Source organism: Serinus canaria, chromosome 24 (genome assembly GCF_022539315.1).
Source record: "Serinus canaria isolate serCan28SL12 chromosome 24, serCan2020, whole genome shotgun sequence".
NCBI lineage: Eukaryota > Metazoa > Chordata > Aves > Passeriformes > Fringillidae > Serinus > Serinus canaria.
This window is the reverse complement of record NC_066337.1, coordinates 755,557-780,459: the sequence shown is the minus strand read 5'-3', so window position 1 is coordinate 780,459 and position 24,903 is coordinate 755,557. Positions and strand designations below refer to the sequence as shown.

Genomic DNA, 24,903 nt, shown 5'->3' with positions numbered 1-24,903 from the left:
ACTGTACCTTCCTGTTACACTCTGCACCCATCATCCCATCCCTCTGCAAAGGGAAGGCTCTGTGCTTTAGGAGAGAATTAATGTAACAAGATCCTCACCTGGAAGAACCGAGGCGTTGGCTTTTGTCACAAACCTTTCCAGTTCTGACAACCTAACAGGGAAATTGTCCCCTTGGGTTTGCCCCCATCAGTTTCTCTGGCCGGTGCCTCTGTGTTCCTGAGCTGCAGGCAGGGAGGAGCCCGGCTCTGGAGCGGTGCTTTGCCCGCAGGAGAGGTGGCGCACAGGGAGAGGTGGCACACAGGGGAGGTGGCACACTGTGACCTTCCCGGGGATCCTCGCCCGGGGAAGTTGAGCCTTAGGTGCTGCTGCTGCACCTGCAAAACAAGAGCTTAATTAGTGTTAATTAGCAGAGCAGCTCGCTCAGAGCAGGACTCGCCCACTGGCGGGCAAACCTGAAGGTAAAAGATCAGAGGCTCGGCTGGGGCATCAGCGCTGGCCCCAGCCCGAACAGCCGGGACAGGAGCGCATCAGTGCCGGGCTCGGGGGATCCTCATTATCACATCAAAGCACGTCCAGCCCCACTCCTCCACAGCCGAGCGGGGGAGCTGGCTGAGGAAACTTCCCCTCGCCTGCCTCTGCGCCTCCTTCCCAAGTTTCGTTTTGATTTTGGGGGCTGGATAAGCCCCAAACACAAAAGGAAGTCGAGACAGAGTGGGTGACTGTCACGTCAGGATTCTCAGAGCCTCAGCTCCCGTTCAGGCGAGTACCAGGGGAGGCTGGAGGTGGATGAGCAATCCCAGAGCTGTTTCCAGCACTGCCTCTTACAACTCTGTTTCCTTCTAGTGGGGTGGCTGACAAACGGGAAGAGACATCTCTCATTCCAGAGATCAAATTGCACAACAAATTAAAACGCTCCCTGGAGGCACCGCTGCTCCCTCTCCTCTCAAAGCCAAAGCCTGCCCTGACTGTAGAGCAGGTGCCCCTGTCACCAGAGCTCACTGTCCCTTTGGGTGATGAGTGTCAGGGCCAGGCTGGCCTCCACAGGGGCAGTGGCTCATTTAGAGTCCATGAAACCTCAGAGAAATGCAGGGAACTCCCCACTGGCTCCCTGACAGATCAAAAGAGGGGTTGCCCTGCTGTGTTCTACAGGAACCCCAGGAACCTGCAAAAATCCAACCTGTTCATTTTAGACAAGCTTTTGATACAGGTACGATCCTCAGAGAGCAATTTAGTGACACCAAAATGAGATTAGAGTTTGTTCTTGTTGTTCTGCTTGCAGTTCCAGGAGCTGAGCATTCCACAGTTGCCATAAATTCCCCCTGTAAATAGCTCTGGACGTCCTTTGAACAGTACAGCTGTTAGAGCTTATGAGCATCCCCAGGAAAATCAAGATGTTGCACTGATGGGAAATCTGTACCTCCGTGCTCCTGGAATTGGATCTTTCATCCAATTCCAGCACAAGGCTTAATTTGGCTGCCTCCTGCTCCTACCTGTCTCTCTGCATCAGCTGGAAAGGAAGGAGCAGGGCTGCTCAGACTCAGAGCAGCACATCCTGAATGCCACTGCCTGAGGTGAATCCCATCCTGAACAGAAAATCAATCCCTCTGCATTTCCATGTTTCCATCCCAGCCCAAAAATATCCAAACTGTGCTGCCATTTGGTGTTAAATCAGCCCTTTTGCAGCCTGATGATCCGTGCAGATCTGGAACATATTTCAAACCTGTGAGGCCATTGAAAACTTTTTCACCACCTCAGCAGGAGCACAGTGATGTCACCAGAGTTGGTTTGCAGCTGAAAAACTGCTCTTAGGTCTGGCTGGTCCTTAATTAGTGCAAACTGGGAGATGTCCGTTGAAATAATATGTGAAACAAAGCAGAGTTTGCAGTGTAGGGATAAGGAAGTAAAAGCAGAGACTCACATGGACCAGGAGAATGTGATCCTGCCTGCTGATCAAAGAAAAGCTCCTGAAAGGCCTTTGGTGCTGATTGAAGCAGAGCCTCTCAAGAGCCCTGCTTTGTGTGGTCTGCAGGGGCTGTGCTTGGTTCGGTGCACCAGGCGCAGAAAGGCACTTCCAGCGTGTGCTGGGTGGGTCTGGGGTCAGGAATTCTGCTCTGCTCCGAGCTGACACCTGGGAGAAGGGTGGGCACAGCACTGTGCAATCCCACGAGGTGGGCAAGGGTCCCAACCATCCACCTGCCATGGACAAATGTCCTTAGGGGAGAAGCCTCTAATCCGTGGAGGATCTTGGGGAAACTGGGATTTCTGCAGTCGCAGGGGCTTGGGGGGCTGTGAAAATCCAGAGCTCCGTTTAACCTCTGGTGTCACACCCCTTGTGTGGTGGTTTTGGGGCCGGTTTGGAGGGATGGCCGCGGTGCCGGCAGATGGCAGTGCCTGTCAGAATTCCAGAGTCGGGAGAGCAGAATTCCAGCGCCGGGAGCCCCGGGAACCGGCCCACCCGGGAAAGGTGTCAGGGACACGCACGAGGCACAGAGCCACTGGAGCTCCTGTGCCACGGGAGCCGTGCGGCGCTGGCAGACACCCAGCCACCCACCCAGTACAGCGGGGACCCTCCGAGCCCCCCTGCTCCCGGAGCCCTTCCCCGATCCCAGGGCGGCCACTCGGGCCCAGCCCGCTGCGGTGGAGGGGACGGTCCCCAGCCTGGCCGTGACACGCCAGCCTTGCACACACTTCGCTCCTCCAGGGCTGCACAAAGATTCCTTCTACATTTCCTGGCACAAGAATTCATTGCAAATCTTATTAACAGAGATGAGATGAGATGAAGGAGGAAGCAGAGCTGATGCCATTCTGAAGGTGGCACTGTCCTTAGTGCTGGGGAAGCAGCATCCAGAGACCTGCTCTGCGCTGTGATTGAGGGGAGCTGATTGAGGGGAGCTGACTCTCCCACTGAATGAATTTACTCTTTAGTGCTTTTTAAGGAAGTTTGAATGCTCATTAAAAATACCCAAACTGTGACTGTAGTCCCCAAACAGCACTTTAATAAAGTTATCACAGACATACCCCTAAAAGGTAAAAGTAAATGTCTTCTGCTGAAAAGACATTTGTGGCAGTTATGAGCTGGCAGATCTGATGGAATTTCACAGAATCTGGTTAACAGTTCCTTACCATGGCCTTTGCTTTCCTTGCAGGGTCTTTCACTGCTGACTGGAATTCAGCCCTGAGCTGTTGCAGCCTTGAAGGGCCACCCTGAGCTGATGCTGGGCAAACAGGAGCCAGGCTGGCTGGGCTGAGCTTGCTGCTCTCACTGTGCTGCAGTGGCAAACACGAACTAGCACGTGGAAAAGCAAAATTACATCTCCAAAACTGATTTTGATGGCTGAAATCCTTGGTCTGGCTCCACATTCCTGTCCCATCTGGACAGATCCAACATCCACAGGAAGAAACAGAGCACGGATAAAAGGAGTGTGTGTATAGAGATGGGCTTTCTTCTCCCAGACCCTGGGCAATATGACTATTAATAATATTCAAAGCTGTGGTTATTTCCCTTTCTTCAGCATATCTGTCTTTGATTTTCCCAGTCTAGTCTCCATAATAAGGTGTTATGTAGCCTAGATTTAAGCTGGTTAAGACCAAGTTTTCTGATCTGCATGAAGTTCCATTAGTTCCCTTTTTCTCCTGCTCCAAAAAAAAAAAAAAAAAAAAAAAAAAAAAAAAAGAATGCAAATAATAAATTGCAAAATGTCTATTTAGGGAAATAAAAATATCATTGCAATGCTAATGTATTTCATTAGTGATAGTGTAATTTTTTAAAAAGAAAAAGTGAAAATCATTCACAGGAGAACAAAAAGTAGCTTGCAGGTTTCAGCAATACCCACGCAATCCTGCACCGTGCTTTGGTTTGGGTAAATTCTCTTTTCCTGATCAGACTAATCTTCCGTGAAAACTTTTCTGATGGGCTGTAATGTGTGTGCTCATGGAATAGGGAATTACGGAGGACAGGGGGACAGGACTGGCAACAAAGCCTGGGGGTAACCTGCAGTCACCGGCAGATCTGCCTGAGACATGCAGCTGGCCTGACATTTGCTTTTCAGAAAAGGAAATATTTCACTAAGCTGGGGAGACAGTGTGGTATTAGCAGTGACAAAGGAAAAAAAAATAAAAGAAGAAAAAAAAAAGAGGAAGACAAAAATTACGGCAAAGCACTGAAGTGCTTTGAGAGCACTCGCGGGGACCGGCTGGATCCAGGCAAACCCCACAGCTCAGTCGGCAAACACCACGGCACATCCTGATGGAACCACGCTGTCCCCCCTTGTCCCCACAGTGCCTGGTCCAGCCCGGCGGAGTTTCCACGGTGCCGATGACGATTTTCACGCGTGTGAAATGCGCGGCTCTCCCTTCCTCCTGGCTTTCCGGAGCTGTTCTCTGTTTGTGGGCTGCTGACAGCCCCCAGCCCCGGAGGATGCCAGCCCAGCCCAGCCCAGCCCTCAGCCGGGCAGGGCGATCCCGGGCAGCGCTGGGGCAGCCCCCGGAGCTCCTCGCTGCTGGCCCCGGGGAGCTCGGAGGTCTTTCCCGAGCTCAGCGCTCCTGCGATCCCGAGCTCCCCGGGCAGGGATTCGCCTCTCCGCCTGCCCACCCTCCCTCCTCCCCTCCCGGCAGCGCCCAAACCCCTCCCTCGCCCCCCGCCCCTGCGCTCATTGAGAGCAGATAAGGCTCCGTCACACGCAGGCTCCGCGCCCTCTCTCTGCCCCAGCCCTTCAAAACCCGGGAGCACCGCGGGTCCCCCGGAGAGGAACAGGGCAGAGCAGGGCGGGAGAGAGAAGGAGAGGCAGAAGTGGCACCGCAGCGGTGGAGGGCGAGGGCTCGGAACAGAGCAGGAGATCGGGGATACCCAGGGCCAGGGGCGTGGGCAGCCGCCGTGCCACATCGATGTTGGCTGCCGGCGGGCAGCGGGAGGGAGGCGGCAGGCGGCCCGGGACCCCGAGGAGCAGCCCGGCTCCCTGGTGATGGCATGGACCGGCCGCTGCTCCCGCAGCCTCGCCCAGCCCCGCTCCTGCTCCCGGCCAGCCGCCCCCCGAGCCCAGGCGCGACCGATGCGGAGCCGCTCGTAGCGAGTAAGTTACGATTCCTTTGTTATTCCAGGTCACTCCCGAGCTTCTCTGGCTGCAGAGGATCGGAGCGAACGCGGAGCTGTTGGGTCAGCGGGATGCCAGGCTCCTGTGCCCAAACCTGCCCGGGTGTGAGCTGTGGACAGGTCCTGCCTAACTCACAGCTGCCACGGAACTCTTTGGGAAGGCAGGGATTGGATGCCGATCTTGAGCAAAAGCACTGTCAAACCTAGGTGTGATGCAGGAAAAGACGTTAAAAAATAGGAACTGCTCAGATACAGGGTTAGTGGAGATCACTGGAATGCAAAGGGCACCGGGAGACTGGTCAGTGAGCAGCCCTGAATTATGGAGTGACTCCATAATCCTTATCTGGAGCCCAAGATTAAATTCTTTCATAATTAGGATATTTGCCAGTCAGCTTGGATTTACAGAGCCCTGGCAGTGCAGTCTCCAGATGAGGAAGTGGCATATTCAGCCCTTGGAGGGGACAGGGAATTCAGTGCACTGGGAATCCCTCGGGGGTTATGGCTCTGGGAGGTAAAAGCATGACTGATTTTTTTACTAATGTCCTGTTGCATCACTCAGAAAGGCGCCTGGGGTTCTCCTTGTGCCAGCACATGGTGGTTGGGAGCACCAGGTTAACTTTTACACAGCCTCTCTCCCTTGGGTTTGAACAGGGAGTTTCAGGAACCAGCCAAGAACTGGCAGAAAAAACTGACCCTGTCCCAAAAAACTTACTCTGGCTTTTGGAGATTCTCATCAATCTGCACCCTTTTCCTTTAAAGTAGACCTTGATTTGTGGAAGAGGAGCTCGGAGGGAAACCAAACTGGCTTTTCTCACTGGTTCTCTGAGCAGTCCAAGCAACCAGGATCTCCTGAGAAGGTGGGGAGTGTGTGGGGCAGTGTTTGTGCTGGGGGGGCTATTTCACTTCTGGGCTTCAGTTCTTTGGCTCACTATTCCTACCCAGTTGGAGATAAATGATTAGGATCATTTCTGATTCTAATAATTTTCTTCCAATGGCAGAATATTTTCCATCTCTGGAAGGTTCCAGCCCAATTATTTGTAAAAAAACCAAAACAAAACAAAAAAAGAAACAAACAAACCCCACACACACAAGAAAAAAAATTAAAAAAAAATAGGCAAACAGAGCTTTGGAGTTATATTCCAAGGCAAATCTCCAGACCCCACTGTTTAAGTCACCCACTTTCTGTTGGGTTTGACGTCAGGAGAGGCCCTTGGACACTTGGGGCGAGTGCTGGCCCTTGTCCAACAGCTTGGTATGAGGTCAGTTTGTCCCTCTGTGACTCTGACCCCTTTCTGCAGAGGGTTCAAGCACTGCTAAAGGCCTTGGGGCAAAAAGAACCTGTGTTTGGTAAATCCATCTGTGAACTCTTTGGATGCAAGGTACTGCAGAAGTGTGAAGTGGTCCAACAGTTTAATGTATTTTTTTTAAAGTTTTTTTTTTGGTTGGTTTGGTTTTTTGTTTTTTTTTTTATTTTTTAAAGCAGCTGCAGATTCCAGAGTGACTCTCTGTTGCTGTGATGGTGAATTCCTAAACAATGGAGAATAAGAACATTGCTGTTCCTGGGGCAGGATTTTCTCCTAGAACTGAGTTCCTGCTTTCTTGACATCTAGTGTTTGCTGCTCAGAGTAAACAGCCAGGAGCAAGAGAAACAGGAGTGTCTGATCAGGACAAAGGTGTCCCTGGCTTCATTCAGTGTGTTGGTTGAAAGACAGTGGTGAGATTGTCAATGACACCATAAGGTGTCCCTAAAATAGAGTTGGGGTGAGAGGCCAGGGACAGAGAGGCTGCAGAGTGCCTCAGGCACAGTCACTTCCTTGGAGGTGGAAGGATCAAATTGATTTATTTCCAGACTTTATTTGTTGTTGGTAGAGAAAATATCATTTGATTGTTCCAAATAGTGGAAAACACCTAAGAGCACAATATTGTGGTTGCATCCTTTGCTCAGGGACTGGTCACACTCAAGGTCTTTAATGCAATGAGGTACAAGAGAATTGCCTGGGAGTTACAAGGATTAAATCCTCCCATCCTTCCTGTGCAGTGCTGTAGGAGATAGTCCCAATCTTATGGAAACTCCATATTCTCCAGTCCTTGTGCTCTAACAAGTTGTAAAAGCCCGAATAATGCCTCAAAAAGCATTTCCTAGTTTTCATCTTCTTCTGTAAAAAAACCCACCCAGTCTCTCCTGATCACAGTTTTGTTTCTCCACTCTGTTCTGGATCAGTCTGGAGTCATTATTTTTAATGCAGCTGTGAACTTGGGACATGTGTGGGGTTTTTATACTTCAATCCATAACTGAGGGAAAAATGTATTTGAAACCTGTAGCTATTTGAGAGAACAGAAACTGCCTTAGTTGGCTTTGGAAATAATCTTGCTGGGATATTCATCTGGTGGATCAGGCTGTGGAGCCTTTACAGACTGATCTTCAGACACACCTGAGGCAGACAGGGACTGTATTCCCTGCTGCTGGAGTGGGGGAAGAAAGAAAGAGTTCTGCAGTGATTCCAGGGGCTCATTTAGGATGTTGGAACTGCTAAATTCAATTCCTGCCCTGCCAGTGTTGAAGAACTGTTTTTGTGAGTGATTCCCCCATCCTGAAATATGGGACATAGAGCCCTTCCTTGGCTCAGGCCCCTTGGAAAAAACATAAATAAAATTTTACAGCGTCAGAAATCTCTGCTGAGAGCTGTTAAACACTTGGATACTCTGGAGAGTCACATTCCTCCCTCACAACTGGCAATGGAAGGTCCCCAGGATCTCAGAGGAGAAGGATGGGTTGGGAGGTAACTCACAGGTAAAAGGAAAGTGCAAATGTCCATAAACCCTTCTTTGCGGTCAGATTGGCTCCCTGGCCAGAGAGATTTTCTTTGGAAAGACTGAGCACCTTCTGTTGAGGTATTCTGAGCCAAGGGTACTCTGGGCACTCAGGAGCTGTCACTGCCCAGCTCTGTGACAAGCACAAAGCCACCCTGGCCCTCCAGGTTAACCAGCAGCCACCCATCTCTGTGACCTGGCAGCAGGGTGAGGTCTCCTCCAGCCCCAGGGGAATCTGCTGTCACATCCTGCCAGGAAAGTGGTGCTGAGACTTACCCAAAGCTCGCAGAGGAGGCGAGCTTTGGCACCTTCCCACCTCAGTGCTGGGTGAGATGACTCTTGGAGAGCAATTACTGGGGTCAGGGAGCTTTGGAACCACGTTTGTTTGTGAAGTCCCACAGGTCTCGCTTCTTGTGCAGTGTCTTTGAATCTTTTTGCCTGGCTTTCAAGGGCACAACTCTTCTGCAGCCTTACCTCCACCTGTGGATCCCCAAGCATTTCCCAAAGAGGCAGCCACCAAAACCGAAAACTTCTATTTATATAAAGTCAGAAAGATGGAATATTCCATGGTTTCCCCCAAATCCACCTGCCCTTCCTGACCTTGCATGCACAGGAAAGGCAGGCTGGTGGAGCTGACTGCTCAGTCCCTCTGACACACAGGCAGCGATAAAAAGATAGAGGAAAGATGCCTTTCTCAGGGAAATCAAAGCCCCACCTCAGTCAGAGCCTATTTCAAGTCATTTTTCTTCAGATTGTCAAAGGCCATCTTCTCCAAAGACTTCTTCTTCCTCCATCTTTCCATGAGCACTCAGTGTTCAGCAGCCAATGCTTTTATTCTCTTTGGTGCTGCTGCTTTAATTTCCTTTATTCCTGCACCTACTTCCCTATGTTGCTCCTGTCTGACAATTAAGAATTTCATTCCCCTGCAGCACTGTAACCTAGAGCAGAATGATGTGGCCCAGAGGAACCTGGGCACAGTAACCTGGTTTATGGGGTGTGGGCCAACAGGCAGCAGAAGAACCAGGTCAGGTTTTTCAGTAATCTCTGTTCAGTATTATTGGTTGCTTGTTGAGAAGTACAGGAGTCATTGTCTGGGAAAAAAAAAAAAAGAAGATAGGGTTAAGTGAAAAAAAAATTATTTTTCTGGGAAGTTGTGGGAGGTTTGCTAAAGAACAGTTGCTCAATTATTCTCCCAATGTGAGAAAACACAGGCATCGGGTTTAAAAGAAACAAAGAGAAGTCTGCTTTTACACAGACTTGATGACAGATTCACATCTTTAAACTCCACCTGCCTGCCAGTTTGGTCCTTTCCAGCACCAAATCCCATCGCCATGGAAATTTGTGTTTACTGCAGCCAGATCAGCAATTGTTTAAATGGAAAAAGCCCCCTGGTCAGCAGGGAAAGAAGTTTCTTCAAGTGTTTTATAGTTTTGATCTCCTTGATATCTCTGGCCAATTGCTGGACCTACCAGGAGCACACCAGCTCTGTCAGGAGGGGTTGGGGCTGCTCTGCCAAACACTGTCTCCTGGAGATTCTCATCCAACCCCAGCCTGACTCCTGTGCTGCAGATCCCAGCCCCTAAATGTCACTGCCTGCCCCGAGTGTGTCATCTGGGCAGGGCTGATAAAAACCTCTCTGCAAGACTGATAATGCACTGACTCACAGCTCTTCATGCAGTAGCCTGTCCTAAAGGAAGGCAGCTTTGTACAGAAGTGACATTTTTATTATCCTGGCCTTGTTTAACTAAAGATAGTAAATGCCAGAGAAACAGAACAGTGCTGTGACTGTAAGAGGCAATTTCACCCCATGGCTCTCTGTGCTGGAAGGAACAGGGATTTACAGACTGGAGCTGAAATCTGGGAGATGCATGGACATATTTACCATGATCTGGCAGAGATGATTATGGCTGGCAGCAGTGGCTGTGCACTGCACAGGGAAGAGTTAACCAGGTCCTTACCCAGTTACACTGCTCCTTTCAGAGCCTCTTGTCATTTGGGCTAAAGCTCCCCAGGGCAGTTAAAATCATGAAAGAATGACAGCAAATTTTCTAGAAGATTCTGCTGCCTGGGATCTCACAGACCATTCACATCCATATCACAAATTTTACTGTTGAGGAGCTTAGGCAGAAGGAAGAGCAGTGATTTGCTCAGAATTAGAAAACCCTGGAATCATTTGGAGCAGAAAGCTAGATAGTGTGCAGCCATCCAAAGCTGTGCTCAAACTGCTAACCAGGAGCATTCTGTTGAAAGACTCCGAAGCAAAAATTCATATGCTTAATTATTTTCAATAACCACAGACTGAGGTTGTGCTTATACTACAATGGGAAAGTTAAAGATGAAATATTGGTAGGAATTGTAATGCCCCTGAAGCTGTCAGTGAACTTCTTATCCAGCAGGAATTTTTCTGCTTTACTGGATCACTTGGAAGGTGTTCCTGAAGGTTTGCAGAGATGTCTCAGCTGAGCCGTTGCTGGAGATCAGTAGCACCACCAGGGATGTTGCCAGCCTGGTGAGTGTTTTAGCTAAAAAGATTCCTCCGTACATTCGTTAATGGGCAGTTCCTCAACCTGCTCCACCAGGGTGATCTTTCCAGGGATTTAGGATTTTTTGTTTCTTTTCCTCTATTCTGTTCTTTGTAATAAGTTTTAAGATCCTTTTGGTCTCTTTGTTGTGAATCTAGAACATGTAACCTTCCACTGTAGATTGAAGTCTGGAACTGGATTGTTCTTTCTCCCATGGTGCCAGTGATAGCTTCAAAATTACTGTTACAACAAAATTATCTTTAAAACAAGCCTTTTAAAATTGAAAGCAACAGGCAACACTTGCCTGGTTTTACGTTTAGATTGATGACAAGCTTTTTAATCCAAATGGAGTAATTTTAGATTAATCGATCAATGCAAACATACATTGAGAATATTATTGCTAAGAAGGAAGTGAGGAGGTTTTTCACTACCTGATTTCCAGGGGATGGGAGGCTTCTTTCCCTATTAAAGAGGGGGTAGAAGTGCATGATTGTTCTGTCACGTACTTTCACATGTTGGGAAGTGAGAGTCAAGCTGTGCCCCTGTCAGTTTTCAGGGCTTTGCACAGGTGTAAAGAGATGAACCTCAGAGAGCAGAGAGAGCCAGGCCAGCGGGTCTGCAGGCTTGCATTGCAGCAGGCAGTGAGAAGCAGCTGAGGATGTGTGTGAATACACTCTGAGCCAGCTCTCAGGAGGGACAGACACAGAGCAGGGGTGACTCTTGTGTCAAAATCCTGGCTGGAGAAAGGGAACCCACAGCACTGGGCTTATCTGCCCCGTGTCCAGGGTGGGTGGCAAACCCAATCCCCCCGATTTCCCATCCCAGCACCAGGAATGGCCTTTCCCAGCCCCAGGTGTGGCTGCAGGGCTCAGCCCTGCCCTGGCCCTGCGAGCAGAGCTGTGGCAGCAGGCAGCAGCGCTGGGCTGGGCTGGCACAGATGGCTGGGCTCCCTGCGGAGCCCAGCCAGCAACAGGCTCCGGCTGCTTCGCTGGAGCACTGATCGATGGTGACTTAGACAAGGGCCACGAGGAGTTCTCTGCCATTATCCAGACTTGGCTGCAGCCAAATGGAAGTGAAAATTTGTTGTTTCATTTATTCCTCCTGCCTCTGCTTCCTTCCCACCCACCCTTTGTGCTTTTTAATACCGAAAAGGTGGAGCTACTTTGCTCGGTCTTAAAAATTGTCTCTCCCAAGATACTCTTAATTGTATCTCTACACCTTTTCTCATTCACAGGCCCATAAGAAGATTAAAGACAGAGGGAGCAGTAATAGATTTAGTTTGGTTTTAATAGGATTTGCAGAGGACAATACAGGGAATGAACGCCATAGAAAATATTGCTGCTCTATCTTTGATATCCCTAAGGCTCCTTAGGTAGTCTTTGACAGAGATTTTGTCTCTGCCCTGCATGAGAGTCAAGACTCTCATTTTTTAAAGGAGTATCTAATCATCTCTGTAAACAGGATGTTACATTAGAACTGGCAGACAGCATTGCCGCCCTCATCTTGTGTTATTTATTTGTATCCTGGTAAGCATTACTCTGAATGTCGACAGTGGGCTTTTTAATAGCTGTGATGCATTCCTAAAAGTGCCCAGTGATTTTGTCTAATGTCAGGTGGAGCAAAGGGGTGAGTTCTGATAGATCTCATTAACAGCAAGCCTGGATTCATCACACCCTTACACGTGGGATTCAAGATGCTCAATTAAGTGTTTATTTCACGTTTGAAGCCCAGGCTCACAAATAAACTTCCAGAAGGTGATTCAGCACTCCTGAAATCTGAGTTATCCCTGGAGATGCCTTTCTCTGCTGACTGCAAGGGAAGCCTTCATGCATAATTTAGACTCATGTGAGATTTAGGTAGACAGTGGTGCTCAGCGTTTTCTCTTAATTTCTAAGGTTTATCTTGATATGCACCCAAAACCTGAGGTATGAAAAAGCTCCAGTCCCTCCTGAAAAAATGTTGATGTATCTTTACTTTGTTCTGAGTTGTGATCTCAAGCAAATTTGATGTGTAAAAAAATCATAGGACAAAAAGAAAGCCCCAAAATGTTCAAGGTTTAAGGTTCCACGCTCCCACAGCGCACCCATCACCCCAGTAGCTGCTGATGTTTGATAAATCAGTCTTTAATTCTGGGTCACTGCAGGGCTGTGTTTAACAAGTGGCTGTTGTGGGAGAAGTGTAAACCCTCCAAAATCAATGTCCTGTGAATCAAAATGCCTTTTTTCTCTTTGCCTTCTGCCTGAAACTATCTTTCCTTGTTGTGCAGCCCAGCCATGGCTGGAGATTCCCGGATCTTCATGAACCAGGACATGGACATTGGGGTCACATCCCGGGAGCCCAAGAAGATCCCCAAGCAGGCTCGGGATGACGTCCCCATCGCCACAGACAGGACCCGGCTCATTTCGGCTGAGGGCAAGAAGCCCCGGCAGCGGTACATGGAGAAGAGCGGCAAGTGCAACGTGCACCACGGGAACGTCCAGGAGACCTACCGGTACCTCAGCGACCTCTTCACCACCCTGGTGGACCTCAAGTGGCGCTTCAACCTGCTGGTCTTCACCATGGTCTACACCATCACCTGGCTGTTCTTTGGGTTCATCTGGTGGCTCATCGCCTACATCCGGGGAGACCTGGACCACCTGGAGGATGAGAACTGGATCCCCTGCGTGGAAAACCTCAGCGGATTTGTATCTGCCTTCCTGTTTTCCATCGAGACAGAGACAACCATCGGGTACGGCCACAGGGTCATCACGGAGAAGTGTCCTGAGGGCATCGTGCTGCTCCTGGTTCAGGCCATCCTGGGCTCCATCGTCAACGCCTTCATGGTGGGATGCATGTTCGTCAAGATCAGCCAACCAAAGAAGAGGGCGGAGACCCTCATGTTCTCCAACAACGCTGTCATTTCCATGAGGGACGAGAAGCTCTGCCTCATGTTCCGGGTTGGGGACCTCCGCAATTCCCACATTGTCGAGGCTTCCATTCGAGCCAAACTGATTAAGTCCAAACAGACCAAAGAAGGAGAGTTTATTCCCCTGAATCAAACGGACATCAACGTGGGATTTGACACCGGAGACGACAGGTTGTTCCTGGTGTCCCCTCTCATCATCTCACATGAGATCAATGAGAAAAGCCCCTTCTGGGAGATGTCCCGCACCCAGCTGGAGAAGGAGGAGTTTGAGATTGTGGTCATCCTGGAAGGAATGGTGGAAGCCACAGGTAAGGGCCTGTCAGCAATCAGTCACTGTTGTGAGGAGGACAGGGCACAAAGCATTGTGGGGGGTTTGGCATTAGGATTTCACTGTCCATGTTACCTGGCCTGGGAACACAGTGAGGTTTGTCCTTAGGTAGTGCCTGACTCAGGTGGGGCATCTGAGATAAACAGCAGTGAAAAGTCAGGCCTTTAGCTCGTGCTGTAGGGTTTCACCCTCTTTTTTGTAGTGTTTCACCCTCTTTTATAAGTCTGGGATTGAGGTGAAGGGGTTAGTCCTGGAGCTGCTCATAATCACTTAGAACTGATCCAGGGGAGAAAAAAGCAATGGATTAAAGGAATTTTTGAGGTCTGTGGTGATCCTGTTTCCTGTGATCAAAATTCATGGTGCAAATCTACTCCCATTTCTTCCCTGTATTAAAGATAGGCTGTAACTGTGCTATTTTAGGTACTGCTGTAGTGTTGATTTTCATGGGGACTATGAAGTGCCCAAGTCTCACTGTATCCCATAAAGCAGCACGTGCTGAGGCTGAATGACTTGCACATGGTGCAGGACACTCATTCCCAGAAGGAGCTCAAAGAGGAAAAATACAGAAACTGCTTTTGTGACTCTTGCAGCCCTGCAGCTGCTTAACAGCTCAGACAAAGCTGGGTAATGGGAGATTAGGAGATATCCTCAGCCCATTCCCAGTTTCTCCTCGGGGTGTGTTTGTGGCAGACGAGGAAAGAACTCTGTGTCTGTGTATAGAGACTCTGGAAAATGGATATCCCCCAGCTTTCCACGGCGTGGAAAGTTTCACAGGTGAGGGAGGGATGGCCACAGAGGCTCCTTTCCACAGGTATCTCCCACAGGAGCTCTGGCTGCACCTGGTAGTCATTTCCATGGGTCATTTCCACTCGCGAATCCCTCTGCTCCGGGTTTGGGGAGGAGCTGGCAGCTCTTCCTGCTACACTTGCGGCACAGGGAGTGTGTCCAAGCCCCTGAGATGCTCTGGTGCCTTCCAGGCAGGGTTTTCCAGCCTGGGGTGGCCAGAATGCCTTGATGGAATCACGGTCTGCAGGGGTAAAGGGCTGCAGGCAGCTCTGAGGAGAGAACTGCTGGCTGAAGATGGACAAACAAAGCCAGAGATGAAAACAAAAAAACTTTTGTAAGCAGTTTTCCCCTTTGGTGTTTCACGGTTTTAGTAATGAGCCCAGAGTTCTCCTGTGGGTGGTGGTTGGAGTTTGTTTTCCATCTCAGTGAGGTTCTCTCTGAGTCATTAGCAGGGGTTTTCAGCTTGTTACAAGTACTCAGTGGTGTCAGCGCCCTGTCTCACAGATTCTGCTCCTTGCTGACTGTTAATGTTATCCCCTCCTGGAGATTTGCTCATTACTTACAATAGCCAGAGGAGGAAAAATCTCTCAAATTCCTGCCTCCCAAACCTTTGCTCCCAAAGGCAGCTGTCCAGAGACATAATTCAATGTCCCAGAGTCTCCTTTTAGGTGATCAGCAGTGGCTGACTTCCCCAAACAGAGCTGATGGGAGGTGATGGATAAATTACATTCCACCGGGAATGGAATATGTGCTGTGGAAGTGGAATTCACCTGGCATGTCCAGGGAAATGCTCTTCCCCAGCAGAGCATTGTAGAGACGTGGCAAAGGAAGGGGTGGGTGGAAAAGACTTATCAAAGGCAAGGATTTGTAACAGTGACTTATTCTGCAGCCTAAACATTTGTTAGAGGCTGGAGCCTCCTAATCTGAGCATGGAATGCAGCTCCCTGTTTGTCCAAAGCCTCTTTCCTTGTCAGACAGTGACACTATGAATGCTTTGAACCCCTGCTGCTCTGCCTTCCTCGCAGGAAGGCTCAGCCTCGGCTGGGGATGTGTAAGAGGAAGTCATTATCAATAACAACCTCGTAATTAAAAGCATGGCAGAGGAATAATATTGCCTTACTAATGGGCTCCTGTCCCAGAGGGATTGCACAGGCCAGGCTGTAAGGATATTAAGGAACATACATCTGTGGAAATGAATTATCCTGGGCTCACAAGGCAGCCTAGGAAGTCCCACCCTGGAGTTGAAAGAGGCATTTTGCACAAACTTGGAGCTGAGTGGACCTTGGATGATTCCAGGATCCAGTTTGGAGGCTGGGATGCGTCCTGAGGGACCTGTGGCAGCCAGGGGAGTGGGGTATTTCGTGACAAGAGTGCTTTGCAGAGACAGTGTTTGTGCTTTCCTGCTTCATCCTCACACTTGGGAATATGGATAAAGCAGTTTGGGGTTATTAATCCCTCCCTCCAGACCTTAAGATCTGCTCCAAGCAAATTCCTAAGGTACTTCCCAGCCCATGGCACTGCTCAAGCCCCATCTGCTCTCAGGAGTGGTGTGATATTTACTCCCAGCAGGACTTCTGTTAAATCCTGGCGCTGTCACAGCCTGGTCGGGTTCAGGGCAGTGTGAAATACAACAGAGCATTTGTTCCCTTAGCAACCCCGGAAAATGAGGACTCCACCCCCCAGAGTTCAGAGGTACCACTGGTCAGAATATACAGCTCTGTTTTCCATAGGGCACTTGGAAAGCAGGTCAGAAAGGTGATTTGCAACATATCAATGACCACAGAAATGGAAGCATGCTAAAAGGGAGGATAGTATTCACTGATAATTTGGGACAGTGATTTTATAGCTGTTTTCAGTAGATTTAACCAGGTGCACATGTATTACAAATGTAATGTATTGTCTCCTCTCAAACAAGCAGCTCTATTTACTGACATTTAAGTTTAATTCTGACCCAGTGCAAAGCAAAGATGGTAAATAGCTTCAAATGAAAAGTGTAGAGTAAATTCTGAGGAGTTCACACCCTTCAAGTCATTGGGTTTTTTACAAAGTGAAACACTGTGACTTAAAACAAAGATTTTGTGTTCAAGTTGCCTTGGCTTTTCAAAGGAGTAACAGCACACTGAAGAACAGCAGCTCACCAGCCAGCCTAAAATGCAGTGGGTTTATTTGGCTGAAAAAGATAAAAAAGCTGGTGTTATTGCAGTGAGAGCTGTGGGGCACCCGGGGCTGCTGCACTGAGTGACCCTCAGAGCCTGGCACGGCCCCAGGCTTTTCCCATCCATGTTTGGGATGGATGAGGAGGCACTGGGGCTCCACAAGACAAGGGAAAAGGCTAAAGGGAGAAGTGAATTTCTGGGCAGATCTGTTGTGGTCGCTGCTGGGTGAAAAGAGCACTGTGCAGACAAAATCAATACTGCTGACAAGTGTTCTGACTCCCAGGGGCTCCATGGGCATCTGGGGGCAGCAGCGTCATCCCCAGTGCTCCTGGTGAGCTTGGCACAGGCATTCCTTCAGGGAATTCTTTATCTTTGCCTTATCAGAAACGGACTCTTGTCAACATCAGCTGCCCCAAATCTGACTTGCAATGGAAGGGAACAAAGCAAAGGTGGAAAATCTGTTTGCACAGTGAATACATTTTTGCTTTCCCTGCCTCTCTGCTCCCCAAAATCTCAGGGCCACCCTGGTGGAGGACAGCTCCTGCTGCTGCTGGCCAAAGCTCCTGCCCTTCCCCTGCTGATCCCGAACTGAACAGTGTTTAAAATCTGCTGGGACTGGGGGGAGCAGGGGAGGTCCTGGCCCCCCTCCCACGTGATGCAGTCAGCTGGGTTGTGATGAAGGATTTGGCTGATCCAGTTAGGGAACATTAGCAAGTCCAATTTTTTAAAATACTGTTTTTCTCTGTAAGCCATCACTGCGTGTGCTGACACACTCTGCATATCCTACAAGACTTCCTGGCAGGTAATTTGAAGGGACTCTCTTCTCTTCCAGCTTTACCCTTCCTCTGCTATTTGCTGACAGTTAGCCAAATCCTGGATCCAAATCCTGCTTTTTCCGTGGCTTCCTGCTGCCCTTGTTCCCTGGGCACAGCATCCAGCACTACTGCTCCCTGGGCACAGAGGCAGCAGAGCCTGTTACTCCACTCCTGGTCCTCCCTGGTTTTCATTGCCTTTTTCTCAGCACAATTAAATAAGGCACAAGAAACACTCCAGATGCCTGATTAGTCCAGTCACTAAATGAAGTTTTAATGAACTCTTATGTAAGTACAGGTATATATTTTTCTGGCTTAGAGTCAGTGTGATAAAAAGGGATTTAATGATTAGAAGTAATTAACCCATCCTGTCCCTGTGGGAGTGTAGGCAAAAGCAGAGTTTTCACACCTCAATTTATCCACCTTTACAGAGGACAGAGTACAGTTTCCTGGCTGTAAATGTAGGGGCAAATGGAGTAGTCACAACAAAAAATATGCTGAAATCAATCATGATTTTCATGGGATCACAAAGGAAGGGTGAAATTACTGAATAGAGTTTCTGGGTATTCATCATCTGGTTTGGGTTGTCTTGTGTTGCTTTGCATTTTGCATATAAATAAGTTTTCTGCAAGGAGGATCTTGCAGAAGTGTTACAGACACTGCCTAAAAAATGATAGGAAGAGATGTCTCAGGTCACTGTGTTCATGAGCTGGACTGTCCTCTGGAGGCAGAGGCTGGCAGTGGTGTCTGAGGTGCCTCTGCAGTCCCTGTAAACCCTAAAGAAGTTACCTGGTGAGAGCTTGGCTGGGGCTGGGCCTGCTGGAGACATGGCAATTGAATCCAAGGTCTTTACATCATAAAGTCCTTTTATTATATTTTTTCCCAGTGCCTAGGAGCTTTTGCATGCCTGGAGAGCATTCAGATAAATTAAAATCCTATTACTCTCCTCTGGCATAAATATCAAAGTGAATCAAGCCCAGCCGTGTCCTCTAAAGGAGACAAGCACAAGTAATTGGAGTACCATGCTCCTACCTTCTAATATTCCTTTTCAAGCTGGAAGAATATTGACTTTTTGGATGTTACAGTGTTCTTTGGTCTAATTAACACAGAGGGACTAATAACTTCTATAACTTACCGTATGCTAATGCAAATTGAAAGACACATATTCCTTAATCCCAGCAATAGAACTTAAATTTTTTATACCTTTTCCTTGCCACCCATAAACTTCCATCACTGGCACTGCACCTCCAAGGCCACCAGCTCCTGGGCAGTGGGTGTTCCACAGCATCAGAACATCCAGGAGAAGGAGAAACATCATCATCCTGGGCACAGCAGAATGAGCAAAGGGGGGCAGAGGAGGGAGAGCACTGACAGCAGGGTCCGTGTCCCAAGGGGCTGAGCAGATCTGGCCCAGCCCAGGCAGGCACATGACATTTTCCAGCAGATAATCACTGAGCTCCCTGGCATTTCAATGAGCACAGTTAATTTTAGCCTGATGAAAAATGTTGTCTTGACAGCCCCAGGGGCTGGGCTGTCTCTGCCCACTGAGGAGCTCCAGGCCACAGAGCAGCACTGGAAGGTTCTGCTGGGGATGGGATCCCATGGAAGCCTGGGGAGATTTGGAGCAGCACTGGAAGGTTCACCTCTGCTGGGGATGGGATCCCATGGAAGCTTGGGGAGATCTGGGCTTGGCAGAGCACCCTTTGTGTGCCCTGTGCTCTCGCATTAACCGAGGTCATCTGGCATGGGATGTTTGCCAAAAATCAGCATCTCCAAGAGCTGGAGAGCCTTTGGTGTCCCCCAAGCAGCTGCAGCTGCAGATTGGGGTGCTGAGGTCTCGTTTACCCGAGCACCAGGAGCACTGTGCCCTCCCAGCCCAGACTGTGCTCCCAGGCAGAGCAGTGGGATCAGCCCTGCCGAGCCGGCTCCTCCCGCTCCTTGGCAGCAGCTCAGACATTCCAGCTCTTTGAGAACAACTGTGATGACAGCAAAGAGGCTTTTTTGCAGAGTTCCTGGCACTTGTTTTACAGCCAGCGTTTGCTCTGCTCTCAGATGTGATGAGACACCGGCTCTAATACACATCACAGTCTGCTCGGGATGCTTCCTCTGCTGGGAAGGAAAACAGGGCTGTTCAGGAGCATCCCTGGCTGCCTTGAGCAGGAACAGGCACAGCTCAGTTATTGATCTGTGCCTCCAACCCACAGACAAAAAATCCACTTCTTAAGATTCTGCCGTAATGAAGTTATCGTTAAATCTCTGTGCAATGCTTATTGCACAACTTGAAACCAGGACACAGTGCCCTGGTGTCCAGCACCTCTAAACCCTGGAACTGGTTCTAGCTTCACTGAAAATTTGGTGCATCTGCTTCTAACTTCAAACAAATTTTATCTCTGGTTTCCATTAAAATTGAGTTTTGTTTGTAGCAAGAAATGGAGCTGCTGCAGTAAGAGATGAGAAAGCTGCAACTAAAACTGGACATCTGAAGATTTCTCATAATATTGCATGTTTCCCTCAACAGATTGCACACATTTATATTAAACATACTTTTTCATTTTAAACCAGATTGTTTAGGAGAAAATGAAACTTCTAATGGTCTTACAACCCAGAAAATATGACAGAGTTGAAAACTATGTCAATGAATTCAAAGTACATCTACTTGGACTAAAAGAAGGAAAATGAGGATATAGGGGCATGAAGATGATGGGATGGAGCAGCTCTCCTATGAGGCAAGGCTGAGACAATTGGGATTGTTCAGAGGAGAAGGCTCCAGGGAGAGCTCAGAGCCTCTTCCAGGGCCTGAAGGGGCTCCAGGAGAGCTGGAGAGGGACTGGGGACAAGGGATGGAGGGACAGGACACAGGGAATGGCTCCCACTGCCAGAGGGCAGGGATGGATGGGAGATTGGGAATTAGTAATTGTTCCCTATGAGGGTGGGCAGGCCCTGGCACAGGGTGCCCAGAGCAGCTGTGGCTGCCCCTGGATCCCTGGCAGTGCCCAAGGCCGGGCTGGGCAGGGCTGGGAGCAGCCTGGGACAGTGGGAGGTGTCAATGTTTCATGTCCCTTCCAACCCAAGCCATTCTGGGACTGCTTTGGAATGAAGTTTATTTAAATGAAACCCCCAAATACCACTTCTCTATATCTGCACAATTCAAACCCAAAATGTGTAGTTATGTATTCTTTAAGGAAAGGATGAACAGCCTTTACTGGGGCCATACATGCTATGGTTAATTCTGCAAGAAATTCAGAGAGTCTGGAATCTCTCTTCACTTCTTGTGCTCCCCAAAGTGTCTGTGCTTCAGGGCTGCATGAGTGATACAAGAGCAGTAATGTCACAGTTGGTGTGGTACCCAGATCTGGGTCTGTTTGCAGCCAGGGGTTGCACTTGGTGATCTTTGTGGCTTCCTTCCAATTCAGGATATTCTGAATTCTGATTCTGCTTGATGGATAGGAGCATGTGGCAAATGATTGCCTATACCCAATACATCCCACAGCCTCAGATAAACCAGAATTCTGCAGTGAGGCGATTTTTTCAGGGATACACAATGAAACAGGTGATTTTTTCAGGGATACACGGAGGTCTGAATCTGGGGGTTGCTGTGCCCCTCTGCAGGGGGGCACTGGGATATTCCAAGCATGGAGGGTTCACGTTGCGTTCCAGTGGCAAGTGGCTGCATCCATGTGCTCTTAATAAAAACAAGGTTTATTGTTTCCACACCTCTTCTGTCATCTTTTCACAGTCACAGAGGCAATAATTAGCTAGGGACATTACAGATGCATTAATTAACCAGGCTGGAGAACACAGGGCAGCCTGCAAAGCAGGCACTTAATGGAATTTGAAGCAGAGACAATGGTGTTGTTTACTGGGTGATGTGGGAGTTGCCAAGCAGTGTGTCCCCACGCAATTAAACACCACTGCACATGTGCTAAAAAGGAATATTTGAATGGGATTATGGAGCAATTACAAGTTGTCTTATTGTGCTGGCTCAGTGTCCCCCTGGGGTTACAGAAAGCAGCTCCTGCAGGAAGCTGGCAGCAGCAGTGTTTGCTTGCTGAAAGCTTTCCATTGTTCCTGCCCTAATTGAATACTTAGAGCTGGACTGGGATGGTGTCCCAGGAGCTCACGTTCACTCAGGTGCTCCCCCGGGGAAGGAGCTATTTCAAGCCTGGATTATAAGGCAGGAGTTCCCTCAGAGAGCCCCAGGCCCCCACATTCACAAGGATCTTTGTCCTGGAGACTTCTTGATGGTACCTTGATGCAGCACTTGGAAAAGCAGGGTAAGAACCAGCTGGTTCATCCACAGGACTGATCCTGGAGCCTGCAGGGTGTCCTCTCCTGCTCTCCTTGTTGGCTCTGGAGGAGGCACTTGGAGGCCTTTGGGATTTCTGGTGCCAAACCAGCTCTGTGCAAATGGAAAAGGACTAGTTTATTTTAGCCAGCTGCTGGTTTCCAACCTCCTGGCACGAGGCAGCAGTGAGAAATGGGATTAGCCCTGCAGCTCTGATCCCCCAGACAACAGGAATAAAAGCCCTTGCCCAGGGAGGTCAGGGTGGCGTCAGTGCCTGTAACACAGCTCCTCTGGCAAAACCTGTACCACGACTGGGGGACCAGCACTGCTGGGGCTTCCAGGGAGTGAGGAGCTGGCCAGGGCAGGAGAGCTGACCCTCCTCCCTGCAGGGCTGGTGATGCTGCACTTTGCAGAGCCACCGAAGGCAGGAGGGGCCTCACCCTGCTTCTTAGCTCTAAAGCAAAAGCTGAGTTTCCTGAAAAGACACTGAACTTCCACAGAGCTTCTCCTTGAGGCAGCAGCACTTGGGGTGATTTTCATTCCCTGGCTGTGTTTCTCATGGCAGTCTCTGCACCTCCCAGTTCCTTCCAGCCCAGGAAGCAGGCACGCTGGAACACTGTGACTAACGCTGTACTTGTTGTTCCTGCCCAGAAGCAAACACTCCTGCAGATCTTCTAGAGGGGAAAGATTGGGTTTGCAGCCTGTGCTACAGAACTGCAGATGTCTCAGCATTGTGTGTGTCACTGTCTCTTCCCCTTTCAAGGAACAAAATACTCCTGGCCTGGTGGCTTTAAATCATGGAAAGCACTAAGAGGCTTTCAGCTTTGCAGAGAACTTGCCTGTGTGGGTGTCTTTTAAAGGTCTGTAGCAATTACAAGAACAAAATATTCCTCTTTTCACAAAGGTGGTTTTTTTTTTAGGAAAGGAGTTTTCTGATTGCTCTGAGATTTCAGTCACTTATGAGATCACAGAGTGAGGATATGTGATATGCTCTTCTCTGAAGCATCTGACACTGAGATTTTTTTCTCACTATGCATTACTTTAGACTTCTGTCCTGGTGCTCTGGCCTGCAGGAATTAGACTTGCAAGTATTGGCCAGAAACTGGATCAAGTGCATGTTTTGAATCTATTCCAGTCAGGCCAATCCCTCACCCTCTAGGAGAGAACAGTGGGAGGACTTTGTGAGGTTAGCTTTTCACTGGAAATTAATTCCAAAATCAAAACATAATTAGGAAAAAGAGAAGAAAAGTGTTTGGAAAAGAAGACAGCCTTGACACCGGGGGTGATTCCAAGAGGATTTGCTCACAGGTGTGTTTATCCCTGCTCTGCAAAGCTTCTCTTTAAACTTTTACACAGTAAATAAGCTCTGATCCTTGGGGCTGAGGAGCAGCTTGACAAGTACCAGTTCCTATGAGCCACTGTTTATTCAAACCACAGGCCAGCAGCACAAGGGCTTGAACCCTCCTGGGGATTCAAAAGCCAGCTGGGCTGGGAACCCCTCACCTTTGGGCGGAGCATCCAGGTGTGTGCAGGGGAGTTATGGCACTGCTGCAGGGGAATTGTGGCACTAATGCAGGGAATTGTGCATTGCTGCACAGGAATTGTGGCACTAATGCAGGGAATTGTGGCATTGCTGCACAGGAATTGTGGCACTGCTGCAGAGAAGAAGGGATGGTGCCAGCCCAGGGGAGGGCAGGGCAGTGGCTCCTTGTGCTCTGGGCTGTGTGGGTCGGGGCTGGGGCAGCACTTGCAGGGCTGGGGGTTGTTCCAGCTGGGGGTTGATCCACCGGGAGCTGTTTGTGTCAGGCACAGAAACAGCAGCTCAGAGAGCAGGGGGAGGCAGAGAGAAGCTGCTTAGAGCCTGCACACCCCTAAGCATGAGGTTCAGGAGGTGGAAGATGCCGAGGTGAATGTATCCCTTTCCCTCTGGGTACTCAGCTTGTTCACCATAGAGGCTTTGTGAGGCTTATTAAGCCAAGGCTTTCCGTGTCCCAGAGCAATCAGGTATGGAAATAACACAGAAGTGCTTTTAAGTGCAGGCGTGGTTGGGTGAGCACATAAGGAAGCTTTGCCTCTAACATCCCTCTCTTTCCACCCAGGGATGACTTGCCAGGCTCGCAGCTCCTACATGGACACCGAGGTGCTGTGGGGACACCGCTTCACCCCCGTGCTCACCCTGGAGAAGGATTTTTACGAGGTGGACTATAACAGCTTCCACAGCACCTATGAGACCCACACACCCGTGTGCTGTGCCAAGGAGCTGGCCCAGTCCCGCCGGGAAGGGCAGCTCCTCGGGCCCCTCCCCAGCCTGGGCCGGGACACAGGGACAGCCAGGGAGGATGAGGAGGATGAGGAGGAGGAGGAGGAGGAGGAAGGCAGGGAGCCGACAGGACTGAGTGGAGCCAACGGGACAGCGGGAGAGGGGAAGGAAGAGGTGCCTGTATGACCCCGGAGCCGCTGGAGCACAGCCCCCACACCCTGCTGGGACACTGGACTGGCCAGCCAGGAACCCCCTGGGAGCCAGAGCTGGGATTCCTGTCCTGCTGCTCATCCTGGGAATCACTGCACTGCGCCGTGCCTCAGGTCCCCTCAATTTCCTGAGGCTCTGAGCTTGCCCTCCTCTGCAAAGCATCTTGATCTCCATGGACAAGGCCCACTCTTCTCATCACTGTCAGAAGTGAAATTCCCACTGCTGGTTGTTTCAAAAGGTGTTCACTGGACATGCAGAACTCTGCCCCTTTTGCCAGGGGGTTTGACCAGTCCAGAATGTCCCATCTCAGTATGAAGAATGTGATTTCATACCTTCACTTAACTTGTGAGTCAATGTATTGTAGACATTGTTCCAGCTAAATTAAAAGAAATGGTAAAAACCTCCCTGCTATGTAGTGAAGTGTTTTGCCTTCATGAATTTTACAATGTTAGTATTTGCTTCCAGGATTACAGTCATGGGGTTTATTTCCTACAAAATCTGATACGAGCAGGGCACCTTTCCCTGCAGACCTTTAACATGTTTATCCAATGTTTTATCTTCTCCAGCTGAAGTGTTTTGTGTACTCTTTTCACAGAATCTCTGACACATTTCATAGGCTACCCATGGTCAGAGAAAGTTTAGATTTTGCCCCAGTGAAGGCTTTTTTCTGGCCTCATTGTCCCAATTGCAGTTCCAAATGATTATTTAAAACAAAGGATGTAGTCCCCTGGGGGTTGGA

At 49.3% G+C, this 24,903-nt stretch overlaps 1 protein-coding gene across 1 annotated transcript; it reads left to right on the top strand.

The window, feature by feature from the left end:
• Nucleotides 1–4,691: 4,691 nt before the first annotated feature.
• KCNJ5 (potassium inwardly rectifying channel subfamily J member 5) lies at nt 4,692–24,451 on the top strand. Its single transcript, XM_009097829.4, has 3 exons — nt 4,692–5,069; nt 12,689–13,635; nt 23,794–24,451. The coding sequence occupies exons 2-3, from the start codon at nt 12,696–12,698 to the stop codon at nt 24,138–24,140; spliced, it is 1,287 nt and encodes a 428-aa protein (XP_009096077.2). The 5' UTR covers nt 4,692–5,069; nt 12,689–12,695; the 3' UTR covers nt 24,141–24,451.
• The last annotated feature ends 452 nt before the right edge of the window (nt 24,452–24,903 follow it).

Bases quoted from the DNA above. Each gene is read 5' to 3' on its own strand.
- KCNJ5 (XM_009097829.4), top strand. From the start codon at position 12,696: ATGGCTGGAGATTCCCGGATCTTCATGAACCAGGACATGGACATTGGG. The intron at 13,636-23,793 runs GTAAGGGCCTGT...CTTTCCACCCAG, and splicing joins AGGAATGGTGGAAGCCACAG to GGATGACTTGCCAGGCTCGC.